Source organism: Somniosus microcephalus, chromosome 9, assembly GCF_052327205.1.
Source record: "Somniosus microcephalus isolate GS21.2 chromosome 9, FLI_Smic_1.0, whole genome shotgun sequence".
In the NCBI taxonomy this organism is placed as follows: domain Eukaryota; kingdom Metazoa; phylum Chordata; class Chondrichthyes; order Squaliformes; family Somniosidae; genus Somniosus; species Somniosus microcephalus.
Genome location: NC_140995.1, coordinates 80,963,705 through 80,984,514, shown reverse-complemented (window position 1 = coordinate 80,984,514; position 20,810 = coordinate 80,963,705). Strand labels below are relative to the sequence as shown.

Genomic DNA, 20,810 nt, shown 5'->3' with positions numbered 1-20,810 from the left:
GCAGCACCGGCCGCCTCCTGAGTGTTCCACCCTCTGTCTCTCTTTGCTTCTGCTTTCCGACTCACTGCCCGGCCGCCCTGCAGAGCCACCCGATCGAGCCCCAGCCCGCCGCAGCCCAGGAAGGATCAGTGCACTACCTGCCACCAGCCCGTTTAGCTGGTGAAACCACAGGTTTTTTTTTTTTTTCTTTCTTCGACCTTCGTCTGAGGAATCGATCTCCTTGAGGTGCTGCCGAATTGCAGGTAAGTTCGTTTCTAACTCGTCGCCACTGTTAGATCCGTGTGTTAATGGAGACACAGAATGCAGGAGTTGATTTAACAAGTGTTTACTGAACAAAGTCTGGAGGTGAAGTAACTACACAAGACGCTATACAGGCTTATATACCCGAGTGGTCACTACTGGTACTACAGTACACAGGGGCTTCAAAAACATAGTTCCTCTTAAAGGTACATACACTACAAGATGGCTTTTCTATCTGTCTTTTTTTCTACTCTTCAAGAAATGGAAATATTTAATCCCGCATGTACTTAATGCAACAGAAAAGCAGAGCTATTGCTGCTCCTTTATTTTGCATATGATTCACTTGTGCTACTTCAACTGAGTGTTTAAAATGTTATTTTTAACTTGGAAACAACACTTATGCCTGGACTACTAATGTGAGTAATCTGCTCACGTCTCATTATGGATTAAATGCTGTAGCTTTCCTCTTTGGGACAGCTGTATTGAAGAAGCCTTAGGTAAGCAACAGACTGCTGTAAGGGAAGGTTACACCTCTCATCTCATTGAGACAAACCTCCATCTGTACTGCAGGAATTAACAGATGAAATTGCTTTGACTCAATCAGATGTATACAACATTAAGACCTACATGAGTAAGATTTATTCGAAAACCTGCTGCTCGTTCAGGTAGGATTCTAAATTTCATTTTTATTACCTCCAGGATTCTACAGATGTTCAGTATGGAGCTTGGAAAAGCAAAATTGCTGCGAACTGGAATTAATGTATTGCATCAAGCTCTTCATCCAACTCATGGGATTGCCTGGACAGATGGAAAGCAAGTTGCTCTCACTGCCGTTTACCTAGTCAATGGTGAGGTAAAGTTTGGAGACAGCAGTGTCATTGGAAGTTTTGAACATGTCAATGGCCTTCATTGGGGTCCTGTTTGTTATACAGGGGCTCTGGCATTGCTTGCTGTTCAGCATAAAAAACATGTAACTGTATGGCAGTTACAAAACAGTACATTAGAACACAACAAACTTTTGGCTTCCCAAACTTGTGAACTGGGAGAGATTTTTCCTATATTGCAACAAGGCTGTGTGTGGCATCCAAAACATGATGCCTTAGTAGTACTAACAAAGAGAGATGCTTCAGTGTTGTTTGCAGTGCAGATTGACAATTGTAGAGTTAAAGTAGATATCAAAGGTAGTGGTTTGATTCACTGTGCCTGTTGGACTACAGATGGGAACCGTTTAGTGATTGCTGTAGGCAGTGCTCTTCATTCTTACATTTGGAATAATACTCAAAAGACACTTCATGCATGCAATTTCTGCCCTATATTTGATGTCGGAGGATATATCTGTGCAATAGAGGCTTGTTTGAATTTTCAAGTGGTTGTGACAACTGAATTGCCCCTTGATAAAATCTGTGGTCTCAATGCTGGTATTGCCTTTGATGTTCCACCTATGTCAGAAACTGGAGCTTTGATCTCACGACCCACCATGCTGGCTGTTGATGAAAACCGGTCCATGGATATAAGAAGAAGATCAATAGATTCCTTGGCAGAAGACCCAACACTTTCATCATCTGGTCCTTCAGACTTGACTCATCTCCTGGCAAATCATCGAAAATCTGATCCCAATCCCCTTACTCACCTGAAGCGCAGGGATTGCCTTACTGGAAGTGGTCACGACTCTTCACATCTGATTCTAGTAACTTTCGAGAGAAAGGTGACCATAACTAGAAAAGTAAGCATCCCTGGGATTCTGGTCCCCGATATCCTAAGTTTTGACCCTCATCGATGTACAATTGCTGTATCATCCAACACTTGTAACATGATATTGGTGTATTCAGTGACCCCTTCAAGTATGCCCAATATTCAGCAAATTCAGTTGCAAAAAAATGAACGGCCAAAGGGCTTGTGTTTTCTGACTGAAAAACTATTATTGCTTTTAGTTGGGAGGCAAAAAACAAACGATCTTGCTTTTCTGCCATCTTCAAATTCAGATTGTTATTTAATCAGACTTATGACTAAAAAGCTATTGTTAGATGATGCTTCTGTATCATCAGAGACTCTTCAAATTGGGCAACCTGGTATTAACATCTCTGGAATGAAGAAATATTTTGAAAATCTGTCCAAGGAAGAGCCAGTCATAGGAAAAGAACTATTATTGCCAGGGAATGGCACAATTCAATTTCCAAACAGTAGACAGGGATTAATAGAAGAAGTAAAGAACAGCAGTAGTGAGCAGAGCTCCGAAGCAAGCACTCCAAAACTAACAGAAGGAGTCTCGCCCAGCGAGTCTGCAGTGATTTTGAGGAGCTATGATGCAGAACCTGTAAATGGCTCCATAACTATGCATGGACTTGGGACACCAAGTAGGGATTTGATAAGCCCAGTCTTGTTTAAGGGAGACCTAAATACACAGTCACATGCCGGTACTTTACTGAACAGTGACAATGCAAATGACAAAATTGAACAATTGTCTAGAAAAGTGGAAAGATTATTTGATGGCATTGCAGAGGTGAAGCAGTACCTTTCTCAAGTATCCGATTATACAAGAAACGGAAAGAAGTCTTCAATGGCCTATCCATCTGATCCTTCCTTTCTTTACGTCATCTGTCAGGTAATTTTTTTCTCTACAATGTTACTATGCTGTCAAAAGCTAGATGTTTAGCTCATATTCTTGGTTACAGAAGTAAAAATTGAGCTTTTTGATTTTGAATGTCATCACTGCTACATGGAGATTTCAAAATTTTAATCTTCATACAGTATTTTAAAGAAGAAGCTAAACTTAATCCAGGAACAGTTGAGACTGCACAAGGCCGCTGTATCATGTGATCAGCTATAAAATCGAGCTTATTGTTAACAGTTGAAACTGGTTCTTTTAAAACACTTGTTTCATTGTTCTAATTATTTGGTTGGATACTAATTCATTATTTTCAGTTGGATGCGTATAATTAAAGCTGTGAATGACTCGCCATTCAATTTTTATTTCATGATGGGGCTAATCAAATTAGCGCTAAATTATTTTCATTTTAGCATGACACAGCTGAAAGTATAACATTTTATTAAAAGTTCTTTCAAAATTAAAAAGAAACTTTACATTGGAACTCTTATCTTTGGTAATAATCAGGACAGAAAAAAGCAGGTATTAAAATTGTCAGATGTAAACTCCTTTAATCAGAGGGGTCCGACCTGCGACCCTAGAACCACAGGCAGCCCCCACACCCTAGCAATCTGGCCCTTGAAAGCAAGGCTTATATTTCTTATTTTCTGGTTTGTCCTGTTTAAATTTTGGGGGCCCCTTGCTCTGGAAAGGACAGTTTTTAGCATAGTCGTAACGGCACAAAAGGAGGCCATTCGGCCCATCGAGTCCATGCCGGCTCTCTGCAGAGCAATCCAGTCAGTCCCATTCCCCTGCTCTATCCCTGTAGCCCTGCAAGTTTATTTCCCTCAGGTGCCTATCCAGTCTCCCCTTGACTGTTGCCTCATTGGCAGATAAATCCTCAGTCAGAACATCAACATTTATTAATATTAGCAACTTAAGATATATGCAATTAATGTGAATACAGATTAAACTTTGCACATAACCCCTGCCCCATTGAACTATTTTCTCAATCCCTGAATCTCCCTCTTGCTTTACTGTCGTTCTTCTCATCCTGAACCTCTTCTCCCCTCTTCTTTTCCCCAGCCCCCAAGTGGCGAGAGGCAAGAGGCCCCCTCACCCTCAACAAGTTTCCATCCTCCACCCCTTCCCTTGTCTTGTTTTTCAAAATTATTTGAGAAAAGCTACTGAGTAGAAAGTGCTAGAAGCTCATGAAAAATGCACCATCAGTACAGTTGACTTGAACAGTGCTGATACAGTCTGGAAAGTTAGGTACACTGTCTATTTTCAGACTACATCATCAAAATTCAACTCATGGAGTTAGATAGAGCTCTGGCCAAAAATATCAAGCCCAAATCCAAGCATTAAAAGACAATTCAGTGGATATATTTCATCTTTTTTTCTATTTTTAGACCCTGATTAAACAATGCATAAAAAAAATTCTGAAAGAATTTTAAGCAATTTGTGGGAATCTGGTGGCAGATTTATGTAGGCAAATTCCATTATAAATGCAGACATAGGAACTTTTCAATGTGGAAAAAGTTGACCCAAAAATGTGTCAACAGGAAGTTATGTTGTGCAGACAGGAAATGCAAACATCAGTATATTATAAATAAATAATGCAGTGTGAATACATTTGTTCTACCACACTACATTGTTGAAGACAACTCCGTATTAATGCAAGATGCCTCCACATTGATCAATATGATGGTCACAAGCATATCAAGTATTGAAAAAAATTACCTAAAGCTTATTTAAATAGGCCTTTTGACAGTAATAACATTTCTGATTTTAAATGTAACTTATAGTGGTGTACATTATTTTAAAAATCATATTATGCAGCGGTATTGAAATTTAATTGAATCCTGCTGGTTATTGACATAATTTGTATTTTTACTTCTGGCATTAAACATTTACATTTATGTTAAGCCAATGTTCAATATACAAACTCGCATCAGTAATACCAAGAACCTTTAACACCTGGGAACTGCCAGTTCTGCACAGTGTTGCCAACATAAATATTACTGAAACTTGGATATCTGCTCTGAAGTGTTTTATGTTTAAGAATGCATTCTGTTATCGATGTTCTAAATGTAACATTGGGCTTTTCTGTGGTGCTGTGTATTGACTTGTCTCTATGGTTTCCAGGATGATCAATCCTGCTGTCACTTGAGTATGTGAGGGAGTGCTCAGCAGGCATTTTTGCCAGACAGTGCTGGGAGCCACCAAAAACTAGTCAATTTCCAGCAACAGGTCCAAGAAGATGGGGGTAGAAGCTTAGACAGTCTATTTCTTGCATTCAGGGATTGATAGTTGGGTTAAGAAAACCAAAAATTAATTTACAAAATAGAAATGTTATTTTTTTCCATTCAGCTAGGATGAATGAATTCATCTATAAATAAAATGCCCCCACAATACCTTACTTTCAAATATTATACCTTGGGTGTTAAAACTGTCTTCTTTATTTAATTTATTTTGCTGTTTGATATATTTATGTGCTCATTAAATGATATGCCGGTGCTAGAAAATGGAATACCCTTCCAATTTGGAGTCCAAGTGCCAGCATATCTCTCACTCCAGTTAGATACATCATAAATCAGATGGGGGATAAAGACCCCTTACTTTATAATCACAATATATCTTAAATTGAGTCTAATGACTTTTTGCATGACATTTCCATTTACCACACCAACTGTCTTTCTGGCCTAGCTGAGTGAGATTGCTATTTAGCGGAGATTATGAGCAGCTGTATTTATAGATGTGCATCCACCAGGAACTGGATTGAAACAGTTGAAAATAATTTTGCTTAGGACCCCTATAGGCATTGGGAAAAAAACTTTATCATCAGTCTGGGCTGGATTCAACCTCAAGACCCTGTAGTCCAAGAACAGTATTCCAACCCATGGTATCATCCAGTTCCCTGTGGCAAATGTACACATTTTAATGAATCTCATAAAACATGTGTAAATTGTAAGGTCTTATAAGATAGTTTATTAAATTACTATTGGCTAAATTCATTTAAATTGTTTGGTTGAAAAGAATACATAACATTGCTTTGAATCTAAATTCTTTTTGAAGAAAAAGCTGCAAGAAAAAACGGTTGTGGATGAAAAACGAGCTTTTATCCTTTGTGAAGGCAAGCTTCGTCTGAGTACAGTCCAAGAAGTTTTTAATCTCTTTGTTGTTGAAATGTTTTGTGGTAAGTGATTTTGGTTTGTGAATAGGAAATGTATTATGCCTTTTTCTGTAATGACAAAAGCATTAGAAACAATAGGCAAATCTTGGGTATGAGACTTTCGATCCTGAATCAGGCACATACCTTAGAAGTCATCTCACATTGAAAATATAATTGTGATTAAAAGCAATAAACTGCATAAATCACCCAGGTTGTGCTGGAGAGTATGTTTGTGCTTTAATCTGAGATTCCTATCCTGTTACTACTGATATGACTGCAGTCACTTATTTCCTCGATTGGAGAGACCGAGCCACCTCTCTTGTTAATGGTGGAAAGAAGATCACTGTCAGTATGTTGCCAGTGAGTAGCATTCCTTGCTTTTATAACCTCTCTTGCAGTAAATTGTTAATGCGGGTTGAAAATTCTCAGCTTGAGGAAGAAGAAAAGTCACAAGTGCAGTTAAAAGTTTGAAGGCTGATGTCATTCTGTGATGGCCCATATTGCACCTGCTACCTCCAGAAGGTTTATCTGCATGTGGAGGGCAGAAATCTCTGAGGGCATGCACAAACCAAAGTTTTCTCAGAATGTCTATTGGCACCATTATGCTATGTCAGCCAATGAGCTGGAGGTGGGATGGGACTTACGGCAGGACTGGCAGCAAACAGTCTATCAGTCTCCACGCTTGATTGCAGGGGGGAATTACCCAATCATCTCCATTCTGGCCGGGAATAGTGGTATGCAGCCGAGTGTGACGGAGAGCATTTTTGTGCCACTATGCATTTGGGATTTGGGCCTTTCATAAGCATGACATCATGATCTTCAGGTAGGGAGGCAGGAGAACTAGTAGGCATGTTTTTTTTTTTTTTTTTAGTCATAGAGCAGCCTTGGTCATGCCCTTGATGTGTAATGCCATAGAGTATTAAGCTTTTGAAGAAAAGGGACCCAAGTGGTCTATATCCAACTGGTCTATATCCAACTGAAAAAGTCCCAACTACCCAATCAAAATCTCATTCAAGTACCTTTAGCCATTTTTAATTCATGTAATCTCCATTTTCAGATAGCCTGTTTTCAAAGCTCTGGCTAGTCATTTTGTTCAATTTTTACAGTCCTCAGCTGTATTATTTAGATAATTATACTGTTTTGAGTTTGAGAAGTATACAGCTAGAATGGTACAGATTATGTTCAGAGTTCTCCCCCACTTTATACTGAAAAAATATATTTACCAACATTTTGTTTGATTTTATTTAAAAGCTGCATTGCCCTAGGAAACCATGTTACAGGCTGGGTAACCTGCATAATTGAAATTAGGACAATCTATTCATTTGTATTCCTTGTGTCTGATAACATAGCTAAAAATTGGTTCTATTTGTAACGGCTCAGCATCCTATAAGTTTAAAAAATAAATGGCAAGCCAGGTTTTTACATTAAAATTGTAAGATTTGCAGTACCAGACAGAATTCAAGTCAATACAATTACTTTCAGTAAACCATTATAGAAGCATATACAAGATGTTTCATACAGAAATCTCTTTAATTTTTAAAAATACAGTTTGATGTAATACCACATAGTTTATGCAATATATGGCTATCCTAAGCAGAAGTAGAAAATTCTTGAGATTATCATTAGAGATTACTGTGCTAAGGCTTATTACTGAAATCCAATTATGTCTTAATGTGTGACGTTCGTATTCAGCGCTATAAACACAAGTAGGACAGATGGTTGATCTTATTCATTTGCCACTTGGTACTTTTTTAGCATATGGACTAGCAGTATTCTAAAATAATGTGCAGAAGTTCAAAAAGCTCCAAATAAGAATAATCTCCTGCACTTTTGATGCATTTCAATAACAATTTTGAAACTAATCTATTGAGAATAATGGCAATTGTGAAAAAAAACAATTTAGACAGCGCTGCCTACTTGATTTTAGTGATTGTCAGCTTTCACAGTTAATTAATACAAACAATACCTCAGCCTTAGGTAACCGAACATTGATTAGTGACTGACACTACCATTCCTCCCTACTTTTCTTGTTAATACAGTTTTCTCAGATCTTTGTTTCTGCTTGTTCTCTTAAATTCCAGACTGCTCTTCTCTGCTATTTGTATATCTTTTCTTGTACTGCTGTTATTGACTTCAGTGTAGTGTCTCTCTCTTTCTTCCTTTGTTTTTCTTGTGCCCCTCTAACCCTTTAATTTATTTTGTCTCACTTCCTTAAACCCCATTGCCCCGGATCACAAGCTATTTAGATGGTAGGTATTTATTCCACATATAGACCTCCGATTCGCTCTGCAGTCCACAGCCCAGATATTTACGGGGAGGGTACAGGTGAAACAGAAACCAGCCGAAGAACCAGACAAGGCCAGGACGTTGAGGTTCTGCCGATTTTAACGGCAGGACCTCATCAACATTTTGTAGATCCATCTCCTGCCCAGCAGCTGGCTAAATGGACTGGAGGGGACACCAGTGGCAGGAGGCTGCATCTGAGGACCCTTGGGGACAGTCTCCAGCAACTGGAAGGGCTGGGGAGAGGCCCACGATCACAATGGGGGAGAAGCCTGCGATCAGGGGTGGGGTGAAGATCCACAATTGGGTTCAGCTGGGAGGTCGCCAATTGGGGTTGGGGGATGCAGGTAGGCTGGCAATTGGGGCTGGGGGAGCACTCCTGCTACTCCTCGCCCACAAGGAGTGCTGAAAGAGGCATTTACCTTGGGGAGCTGGCAGTTCCAGCCTCCGTTTCGCTGCCGAGTTGCCTGCCAATTGCACTGTGGGAGCCCTATTTAAATATGTTACATAGAAACATAGAAGATAGGAGCAGGAGTAGACCATGCGGCCCCTCGAGCCTGTTCTGCCATTTAATGAGATCATGGCTGATCATCCAAATTCAGTATACTGTCCCTGCTTTCTCCCCATATCCCTTGCTCCCTTTAGCCTTAAGAAATATGTCTACAGGAAACTTCGGTTTATCCGGAGGTTAACTGTCCGGAATGCTCGAGCCACTGGCAAAAATCAGGAGCCGTTTCGTTAGTTTTTTTTTCTTTTCGTTGCTTTTTTTTCACCAGTCCGGCTCTGCAAGGTCTTGCTGAAGCTGTTGCTAAGCTACAGAGACGCTTACAAGGTACGGCCGACTGTTTAGAAGCTGTGCAACAGGGTTTGTTGCAGATACGGAGCTCAAAATCTCCGCATGTTTCAACATTAGCACTGGTTTGTCCGGCAGTTTTGATGGGACGGCAACAGTTCGGTCCCGTCGGTGCCAGATAGCACAAAGTTTCCTCTAACTCCTTCTTGAATATATTTAATGAATTGGCCTCCACTGCCTTCTGTGGTAGAGAATTCCACAGGTTCACCACTCTCTGGGTGAAGAAATTCCTCCTCATTTCTGTCCTAAATGGCTTACCCCTTATCCTTAGACTGTGACCCCTGGTTCTGGACTCTCCCGCCATCGGGAACATCCTTCCTGCATCTAGTCATAACATTAAAAAGTAGGAGCAGGAGTAGGCCATACAGCCCCTCGGGCCTGCTCCGCCATTCAATAGGATCATGGCTGATCCGAACCTAGACTCACGTCTACTTCACCACCCGCTCCCCGTAACCCCTAATTCCCTTATCAGCTAGGAAACTGTCTATCTCTGTTTTAAATTTATTTAATGTCGCCACTTCCACAGCTCTGAGGTAGCAAATTCCATAGATTTACTACCCTCTGAGTGAAGAAGTTTCTCCTCATCTCAGTTTTGAAAGGGCAGCCCCTTATTCTAAGATTATGCCCCCTAGTTCTAGTCTCACCCATTAGTGGAAACATCCTCACCGCATCCACCCGATCAAGCCCCCTCACAATCTTATATGTTTCGATAAGATCGCCTCTCATTCTTCTGAATTCCAATGAGTAGAGGCCCAACCTACTCAACCTTTCCTCATAAGTCAACCCCCTCATCTCCGGAATCAACCTAGTGAACCTTCTCTGTACTGCCTCGAGAGCAAGTATATCTTTTCTTAAATATGGAAACCAAAACTGTACGCAGTATTCCAGGTGTGGCCTCACCAGTACCCTGTATAACTGAAGCAAGACTTCTCTGCTTTTATACGCCATCCCCCTTGCAATAAAAGCCAAGATTCCATTGGCCTTCCTGATCACCTGCTGTACCTGCATACTAACCTTCTGTGTTTCATGCACCAGGACCCCCAGATCCCTTTGTACTGTAGCACTTTGCAGTTTCTCTCCATTTAGATAATAACTTGCTCTTTGATTTTTTCTGCCAAAGTGCATAACCTCACACTTGCCAACATTATATTCCATCTGCCAAATTTCTGCCCACTCACTTAGCCTGTCTATGTCCTTTTGCATGTTTTTAATGTCCTCCTCACTCACTGCTTTCCCCCTCCCATCTTTGTATCGTCGGCAAACTTGGATACGTTGCACTCGGTCCCTTCCTCCAAATCGTTAATATAGATTGTAAAGAGTTGGGGCCCCAGCACTGACCCCTGCGGAACACCACTTGTCACTGATTGCCAACCCGCGAATGAACCATTTATCCCAACTCTCTGTTTTCTGTTAGATAGCCAATCTTCCACCCATGCCAGTATATTACCCCCAATCCTGTGATTTTTTATCTTGTGCAGCAATCTTTTGGAAGTCCAAATATACCACATCCACTGGTTCCCCTTTATCCACCCTGTTTGTTACGTCCTCAAAGAATTCGAGCAAATATGTCAAACATGACTTCCCCTTCATAAAACTATGCTGACTCTGTCCGATTAAATTATGCTTATCCAAATGTCCTGTTACTGCTTCCTTAATAATGGACTCCAACATTTTACCAACCACAGATGTTAGGCTAACTGGTCTATAGTTTCCAGCCTTTTGTCTACTTCCCTTTTTAAATAAGGGCGTTACATTAGCAGTTTTCCAATCTGCTGGGACCTTTCCTGAATCCAGGGAGTTTTGGAAAATTACCACTAATGCATCCACAATCCCTACTGCTACTTCTCTCAAGACCCTAGGATGTAAGCCATCAGGTCCAGGGGATTTATCCGCCTTTAGTCCCATTATCTTACCGAGTACCACCTCCTTAGTGATTTTAATCGTGTTTAACTCCTCCCCCCCCCCCCCATAGCCCCCTGTTTGTCCAGTGTTGGGATATTTTTAGTGTCCTCCACTGTAAAGACTGATACAAAATATTTGTTCAGCGTTTTTGCCATCTCCATGTTCCCCACCACTAATTTCCCGGTCTCGTCCTCTAAGGGACCAACATTCACTTTAGCCACCCTTTTTCTTTTTATATAACTGTAGAAACTCTTGCTATCTGTTTTTATATTTTTTGCTAGTTTACTTTCATAATCTATCTTCCCTTTCTTAATTAATCTTTTAGTTATTCTTTGCTGGCTTTTAAATGCTTCCCAATCTTCTATCCTCCCACTAGATTTGGCTACTTTATATACCCTTGTTTTCAGTCGGATGCTATCCTTTATTACTTTACTTAGCCACGGATGGCTGTCTTTTCTTTCATGCCCCTTTTTCCTCGGTGGAATATGTTTTTCTTGAAAGTTGTGAAATATCTCCTTGAATGTACACCACTGCTCATGTACCGTCTTACACCTTAATCTATTTTCCCAGTCCACTTTAGTCAACTCTGCTCTCATACCTTCATAGTCTCCTTTATTTAAGCTTAGTACGCTGGTTTGAGATCCAACTCTCTCTCACCCTCTAACTGAATTTGGAATTCAACCATGTTATGGTCACTCATTCCAAGGGGATCCTTTACTAGGACATTTTTTATTAATCCTGTCTCATTACACAGGACCAGATCTAAGCTTGCCTGCCCCCTGGTTGGTTCAGTAACATACTGCTCAAGGAACCCGTCCCTACTGCACTCTATGAACTCTTCCTCAAGGCTACCCTGCCCAATTTGATTAGTCCAGTCAATATGAAAGTTAAAATCCCCCATGATTATAGCTGTTCCCTTATTACAAGCCCCAACTATTTCCTGATTTATACTCCGACCAACAGAGTTGCAACTGTTAGGAGGCCTATAGACTACGCCCACTAGTGACTTTTTCCCCTTATTATTCCTTATCTCCACCCAAACCGTTTCACTATCCTGATCCTTTGACCCAATATAATTTCTCACTATTGCAGTGATTCCATCCTTTATTAACATAGCCACCCCACCTCCCTTTCCTTTCTGTCTGTCCTTCCTAATTGTCAAATACCCTTGTATGTTTAGTTCCCAGTCATGGTCACCTTGCAGCCATGTTTGTGTAATGGCCACCAGATCATACCCATGTGTAGTTATTTGTACCGTCAACTCGTCTATTTTGTTACGAATGCTGTGTGCATTCAGATAAAGAACTTTTAAATATGTTTTGTGACAATTTATTCCTGCTTTTACCCCCTTTACTACTTTACCTTTATCTTTATACATTCTGTCCCTTCCTGACACGCTCTGGTTTTTAATTCCCCCACTGCTACCCTGCTCTATTGCCTTCTCCGCTGACATTTTTATTTTTTGCTCTCTTGAAACCTCCCCCCCACTAATTAGTCCTGTTAGAATTTTATAAGTTTCAATGAGATTCCCTCTCATTCTTCTAAACTCCAGCGAATGTAAGCCCAATCGACCCAATCTCTCCTCATACGTCATTCCTGCCATCCCAAGTATCAGTCTGGTGAATCTTCGCTGCACTCCCTCCATGGCAAGAACATTCTTCCTCAGATAAGGCGACCAAAACTGCACACAATACTCAAGGTGTGGTCTCACCAAGGCCCTGTACAACTGCAGCAAGACATCCTTGCTCCTATACTCGAATCCTCTCGCTATGAAGGCCAACATACCATTTGCCTTCTTAACTGCCTGCTGCACCTGCATGCTTACCTTCAGCGACGTGCACAGGAACACCCAGGTCTCGTTGCATTTCCCCTTCTCCCAATGTATTGTCGTTCAGATAATCTGCTTTCCTGTTTTTGCCACCAAAGTGGATAACCTCGCATTTATCCACATTATACTGAATCTGCCCAATTAATTAACGTTCCTGCCTCCATTGAGGAACAATCTGATGGCCTGATATCCGTGGCCATAAAAAAGGCAGCGGGCCCGTGCGCAGAGGCTTGAAGCCGCGTTGCGTGCATTTCACTTTTTACCCCCCCCCCCCACCCCCCCGGAGTCACTCGCACTGTTGTGGAGGGGTTAATATCCAAGCTCATGTCTCTGATGCCCCTTGTCTCTCTTTTCCTGCCCAGTCTCTCTGCAACTCTCCCAGTTCATATGCCCACTTGCCTTTCTCCTGCCTAATTTTTAAATATTTTTAAAATTTGTTTATGGCATGTGGGCGTCACTGGCAAGGCAAGCATTTATTGCCTATCCCTAGTTGCCCTTGAGAAGGTAGCGGTGAGCCGCCTTCTTGAACCACTGCAGTCTGTGTGATGAAGGTACTCCCACAGTGCTGTTAGGTAGGGAGTTCCAGGATTTTGACCCAGCGACGACGAAGGATCGACAATATATTTCCAAGTCAGGATGGTGTGTGACTTGGAGGAGAACTTGGAGGTGGTGGTGTTCCCATGCGCCTGCTGCCCTTGTCCTTCTAGGTGGAAGATTTGGGAGGTGCTGCTGAAGAAGCCTTGGTGAGTTGCTGCAGTGCATCCTGTAGCTGGTGCACACTGCAGCCACAGTACGCCAGTGGTGGAGGGAGTGAATGTTTAAGGTGGGTTAATGGGGTGCCAATCAAGCGAGCTGCTTTGTCCTGGGTGGTGTTGAGCTCGAGTGTTGTTGGAGCTGCACTCATCCAGGCAAATGGAGAGTGTTCCATATTTGCAAATATCTCCTAGATTCATCTCTTATTTTCACAGATAGGATTAAGGAAACCACCGAAGTGGAATTGTTCCAGTCTATTCATCTGAGAATAAAGCTTGGGTTTACAGCATAGTAGAATTTAGCCTCTCTTCCTAGTAATATTCTCTGATACGTGCTTTTTCTTAATAACTCTGGGGTTCGTGGCTCTTTTTTTTTTTACAAACATAGTTTTTACAGCACAGAAGCAGGCCATTCGGCCCAATAGTTCCATGCTGGTGTTTAAGCTCCACACGAGCCTCCTCCCACCTTACTTCATCTAACCCCATGAACAGATCCTTCTATTCCTTTATCCCTCATGTGTTTATCTAGCTTTGCTTTAAATGCATTTCTGCTGGTCACCTCAACTACTCCAGGTGGTAACAAGTTCCACATTCTAACCACTCTGAGTGAAGAAGTTTCTCCTAAATTCCCTATTGGATTTATTAGTGACTATCTTGTAATTGTGGCCCCTAGTTATTGTCTCTCTCACAAGCGGAAACATCTTCTCTACATCTACTATATCGAGCCCTTTCATAATCTTAAAGACCTCCATCAGGTCACCTCTTGGTCTTCTCTAAAGAAAAGAGCCCCAGCTTGTTCAATCTTTCCCAATAGGTATAACCTCTCCGTTCTAGTATCATCCCCGTGAATCTTTTTTGCACCTTCTCCAGTGCCTCTATTCTTTTTATATTATGGAGACCAGAACTGTTCACAGTACTCCAGATGTGATCTAACCAAGGTTCTATACAAGTTTAGCATAAATTCTCTGCTTTTCAATTCTATTCCTCTAGAACTGAAACATAGAAACATAGAAGATAGGAGCAGGCCATTCGGCCCCTCGAGCCTGCTCCGCCATTCAATGAGATCATGGCTGATCATCCAAATTCAGTACCCTGTCCCTGCCTTCTCCCCATATCCCTTGATCCCTTTAGCCTTAAGAAATATATCCAACTCTTTCTTGAATATATTTAATGAACTGGCCTCCACCACCCTCTGTGGCAGAGAATTCCACAGGTTCACCACTCTCTGGGTGAAGAAATTCCTCCTCATTTCAGTCCTAAATGGCTTACCCCTTATCCTTAGACTATGATCCCTGGTTCTGGACTCCCCGGCCATCAGAAACATCCTTCCTGCATCTAGTCTGTCCAGGCCTGACAGAATTTTATAGGTTTCGATGAGATCCCCTCTCAATCTTCTAAACTCCAGTGAGTATAAGCCCAATCGACACAATCTCTCCTCATACGTCATTCCTGCCATCCCAGGTATCAGCCTGGTGAATCTTCGCTGCACTCCTTCCATGGCAAGAACGTCCTTCCTCAGGTAAGGCGACCAAAACTGCACACAATACTCAAGGTGCGGTCTCACCAAGGCCCTGTACAACTGTAGCAAGACATCCTTGTTCCTGTACTCGAACCCTCTTGCTACGAAGGCCAACATACCATTTGCCGCCTTAACCGCCTGCTGCACCTGCATGCTTACCTTCAGCGACTGGTGCACAAGAACACCCAGGTCTCTTTGCACTTCCCCTTCTCCCAATCTATTGCCATTCAAATAATAATCTGCCTTCCTGTTTTTTGCCACCAGTGCTTTGCTTTTTTATGGCCTTATTAACCTGCATTGCTACTTTTAGTGATTTGTTAATCAGAAACTTAACTGGACCAGCCGCATAAATACTGTGGCTACAAGAGCAGGTCAGAGGCTGGGTATTCTGCAGCGATTGACTTGCCGCCTGAACCTCCTGACTTCCCAAAGCCTTCTCCCAGTTTGTCTGTTCCTTCTTCATATCAGTGATCTACTCCACTCATCATCCTATCCTATTCACTATTTTGCTGATTATTAATCAAATTCCTGCATGCTGCATTCTCTGTGCTCAAAAGTTACCTGAGGTGTAATGGCTGAAACATTACTTCTAGATCTACATGTCCTTCAATGGGGGAGTGAAAATCTTGTTTCAAAGACACCGTTTCTTTGTCGTTTGAAAATCTAATAACAGCTGCCATCTCCTGCCTTTGGTACCATTCTTGGTCCTTCTTCATCTGTTGACGTTCTTGGCCTCACTATTTCCTCTGACCCGAACTGGATCTCCTGTATTTCCTCAATTGCTAAAGCTACCACCAAGAAGTTCAGTTTTCTCTTTTGTGATAAACAGTTCTTTTCCCTTTTGTCAGGTTTTGGATTTTTCCACAGGAGAGATTTCCAAATGAGTTACATTTAATTTGTGTATTTTAAATTAAAGTTCATTCATACAGATTTAGAATTCTTGTTAGTCATATGCTACAGCCGCTAAGACAAAGAGGAGTTTATATGTTAATGATGATCCGGGCAGTATAGACGTGTTTACACAATGATTAGGGACAATGGTTAATTTGTCATCCCGTAAGCTCGAGGAACAGCACCTCAATTTTTGATTAGGCACTTGGCTCAGTGGGAAGCACACTCGCCTCTGAGTCAGAATGTTGTGGGTTCAAGTCCCACTGCAGACATTTGAGCATATTAAACAAAAATCTGACACTCCATTGTCGGAGGTGCCGTCTTTCGGATGAGACATTAAACTGAGGCTCTGTCTGCTCTCAGGTGGAAGTAAAAGATCCCAAGGCACTATTTCGAAGAAGAACAGGGGCGTTATCCCCGTTGTCCTGGCCAATATTTATCCCTCAATCAACATCACAAAAACAGATTATCTGGTCATTATCACATTGCTGTTTGTGGGAGCAGATTGGCTGCCATGTTTCCCACATTGCAACAATGACTACACTCCAAAAGTACTTCATTGGCTGTAAAGCGCTTTGAGACATCCGGTGGTCGTGAAAGGTGCTATATAAATGCATGTCTTTTTTCTTTCTCATCTTTCAATTAGGCACTTTACAGCCTTCTGGACTTAACATCGATTTCAACAATTTCAGACTATAACCTCATCCCCTATATTTTTTCCCCTTTTTTTCTCACATGGTAACTGTTGATGATTCTGCCATTGCCATTTACACCTCATCTAGAGTCATCTTTTGTTTCTTAACTTGTCTTTTTGCCTTGCACCATCATCCCTTTTGTCAGTCAATCTCTCCTGCCTTCCATCCTATCACAGTCCCTCCCTTTGTTCTTTCCTCCCCTCCTCCCTGTCCCTGACCCTGCACTTGCTTAAAAATCTCTCTTCTCTAACCTTTTCCAGTTCTGACGAAGGGTCCTCGACCCGAAATGTTGACTCTGTTTCTCTCTCCTCGATGCTGCCTGACCTACTGAGTGTTTCCAGCATTTTGTGTTGTTGTTAATTTGTCATGTTGTCCCATTGTTTTGTCTGAGTCTCCGTACCTATTATTGTTGGGATGAACTATTCATTTGAGCCCAACATGAGTTTTCTGCCACAAATCCACTCTTCAAGGTAGGGTGGAGATGGCCGATTTTATTGACGAGCCCACTGATGAATCACTGAGCGGGGAAGAAGTTGGAAGGACAGCCCACCTACTTCCTGTGGTCAGGAGTAACAAAAAGAAGAGAAGCTCATATTCAAGGACAGTCAGTCTGGAAAATGGCCTAGGGAGTTTACTGAAAGACTAATGCTGACCAAGCTTGTGTAAGCCTTGATCTGTTTCAATGCTAGACTGACCAAAAGCAAGTATTAGTCAGCCCACTAATCCAGGGCAAGACAGCATGGTTTATTATTTTTTATTCATGAGGATGGGTTTGAAGTTAAGTGAGGTGCGATTTGATTAGAACTGATGCTCTGCGTTCACTTGCCGTCTGTGAAGAAAAGCAGCTTAATGATTTTTATCTAACCTCGACTTGCCTGATTATTTTTTGTCTGGCACTAAAGATTTGGCAGTGCACATGAGAGCAAAGGATAAAATATCCATTTCAGATCACGAGGTTATTATTGTTATGCCCCTGGGTTACGCTATCGCATGATTATCCACTGGGCATTATGGCACACTCCTCAATATAATATAACAAAACTCCTTATAACGGTGTAACAACAGAAAATGCTGGAAAAACTCAGCAGGCCAGGCAACATCCGTGGAGAGAGAAATAGAGTCAACGTTTCAGGTCAAAACCCTTTGTCAAGACTGAAAAAGCACAGGAAATGAAACAGATTAAAAGGCCAGTTTGGGGACTAGGAGAGAACAAAAGAGAAGTGAAGAGACATTAAGAGGTATTCAAAATGAGACAAGATGGTGATAGGACTAGTGGAGACAAAAGGCGGCTCTAGATTAGGTGTGAAATGCGCTGGCAGAATGGGAGATAGCTGCCATGTGGGAGAGGAAAAAAAGGGGGGGGGGGGGGGGAGGGCCAAAACAAAGGTGTGGATAAAAAATATAACAAAATGTAATGGGGGCCGAGGTTATGATCTGAAATTGTTGAACTCGATATTGAGTCCGTGTAATGAAATCTGTTTGTCTTGCCTGTATTCGTTTTGCACTCATGTATATTACCCTCCCCCACACGGTGTATAGTTTCACTTCCTCTTCCCTGACTAACCTGGAAGGTTCCAGGTCTTGGCTCTTGGCTCCGCCCCTGACTTCTCTTACTTAAAGATCCCAGGATCTGTATGACTCCTCCTGTGAGCCAGTCAGTGTGTTGAGATGTTAGCTCTGATCTTAGTGATTAAAAGCCAACTTGTTAAAGTCTATAACTTCTAGTTTTGTGGTTATTAAAGGCACATCAGTCCGGAAGGCTGTAAAGTGCCTGATCGGAAGATGAGGTGCTGTTATAACGGTGACCTGAATAATGGTTCACAACAACTCTTAATCGCTCATATAGCTGGGGAATCTCTTTTAGTAGCTGTCTTACACTCCTGGACATGGGAAACAAAATTGGTAGGACATGTACTCCATGAATAGTGCTGAAATATCTAAGAACATAAGAAATAGGAGCAGGAATAGGCCACTTGGCCCCTCGAGTCTGCTCCGCCATTCAATAAGATCATGGCTGACCTTGGGCTCAAAGCCACTTCACCGCCCGCTCCCCATAACCCTTCACTCCCTTATCTTGCAAAAATCTGTCTATCTATCTCCACCTTAAACATATTTAATGACCCAGCCTCCACAGCTCTCTGGGGCAGAGAATTCCACAGATTTACGACCCTCTGAGAGAAGAAATGCCGCCTCCATCTCCGTTCTAAAAGGGCAACCCTTTATTCTAAAATTGTGCCCCCGCATTCTAGATTCTCCCATAAGAGCAAACATCCTCTCTGCATCTACCTTGTCGAGCCTCCTCAGTATCTTATGTTTCAATAAGATCACCTCTCATTCTTCTAAATTCCAATGAGTATAGGCCCAGCCTGCTCAACCTTTCCTCCTAAGTCAACCCCCTCATTTCTGGAATTATCCTAGTGAATCGTCTCTGAACTGCCTCCAATGCAAGTATATCCTTCCTTAAATAAGGAGACCAAAACTGTACGCAGTACTTGAGGTGTGGTCTCATCAATACCCTGTACAGTTGTAGCAGGACTTCCCTGCTTTTATACTCCAACCCCATTGAAATAAAGGCCAACATTCCATTTGCCTTTTTTGATTACTTGCTGTACCTGCATGCTAACTTTTTGAGTGTCATGTACAAGGACCCCCAGGTCCCTCTGAACTGTAGCATTTTGTAATCTCTCTCCATTTAAATAATAATTTGCTTTTTTATTTTTCCTGCCAAAGTGTATAACCTCACACTTTCCCACATTATACTCCATCTGCCAAATGCTTGCCCACTCACTTAGCCTGTCTATATCCCTTTGCAGGTTCTTTGGCCTAGAAATTCAGTGGGCCTTGCGCCCACTTAGCGCCTAAAGAGGTCTTTTGCGCCGGCGGGGTGGTAGCGCGGAAATTGAGTGCAGCGGTATTGGCGGTAGCAGTTAGCGCTGCGCCGTGACCGATGATGTCATCGGTGTGCGCGGTGGCCTGTAACGCCCCGAAACCGCGCCGATCCCCATATTTATTTGCGCCCGCCTCCTCCGAAGCGGGCGCGAACAGAAAACGGGGCCGTCCTGCTGCCATAGTGGGGCGCTTTAAAGCGGAAGGTGCGGCCGCCTGCCCGCACCTCCTTCCCCGGCCTCCTCCACCCCCCCCCCCCCCCCCGGCTGGTTTCCGTGGAGCCCGGCACTTCTCCGTTGTGCCGGGCTCTTTTGCCGGCACTCGCGATCGGGGCTCCGGCCGTTGCAGGCACCTCCCCCTTAAGAGAAGGAGGAGGCCTGCAGTACCGCAGCCTGCCGCACCGCATCGGGTGGCGCTGCGGCAACTAGCGCGCCGATATTCAGTTGCAGCGCCCCAAACGGAGGCGGGCACACCCTGGTATAGCGCCCGCTTCCGAATTGGGGCGCAGAAGACGAATATACGGCGTGCGCTAATGCCTCCCCGCCCAGCGCTAACTTTTGGGCGCGAGCGAGCTGCCCGCGCCCAAGTGAATTTCTAGGCCTTTGAGTCCTCTGCACAACTTGCTTTCCCACCCATCTTTGTATCATCTGCAAACTTAGCTACATTACACTCGGTCCCTTCACCCAAGTCATTAATGTAGTTTGTAAATAGTTGAGGCCCCGGCACCGATCCCTGTGGCACCCCACTAGTTACCGTTTGCCAACCGGAAAATGACCCATTTATCCCGACTCTCTGCTTTCTGTTAGTTAGCCAATTATGTATCCATCCATGCTAATATATTACCCCCAATTCCGTGAGATCTTATCTTATGCAGTAACCTTTTATGTGGTACCTTATCAAATGCCTTCTGGAAAGCCAAATACACCACATCCACTGGTTTACCTTTGTCCATCCTGCTCGTTACCTCCTCAAAGAACGCCAGCAAATTTGTTAAACATGATTTCCCTTTCCTAAAACCATGCTGACTCTGTTTGACTGCATTATGATTTTCCAAATGCCCTGCTACTGCTTCCTTAATGAAGGACTCCAGCATTTTCCCAACGACAGATGTTAGGCTAACTGGTCTATAGTTTCCTGCTTTCTGTCTCCCTCCTTTCTTAAATAGTGGTGTTACATTTGTGGTTTTCCAATCCACTGGGACC

General features: G+C 42.7%; 1 protein-coding gene across 3 annotated transcripts in view; it reads left to right on the top strand.

The window, feature by feature from the left end:
- The first annotated feature begins 714 nt into the window (after window positions 1-714).
- Window positions 715-20,810, top strand: part of wdcp (WD repeat and coiled coil containing) — a 38,932-nt gene continuing 18,836 nt past the window's right edge. For 2 of the 3 annotated variants that reach the window (XM_085996809.1, XM_085996810.1), the window contains exons 1-2: window positions 715-2,842; window positions 5,903-6,023. In XM_085996809.1, coding sequence (XP_085852935.1) covers window positions 950-2,842; window positions 5,903-6,023 — 2,014 coding nt within the window. In that variant the 5' untranslated portion in view covers window positions 715-949. The remainder of the gene's footprint in view (window positions 2,843-5,902; window positions 6,024-20,810) is intronic. The other variant, XM_085996808.1, reaches the window with a different exon arrangement.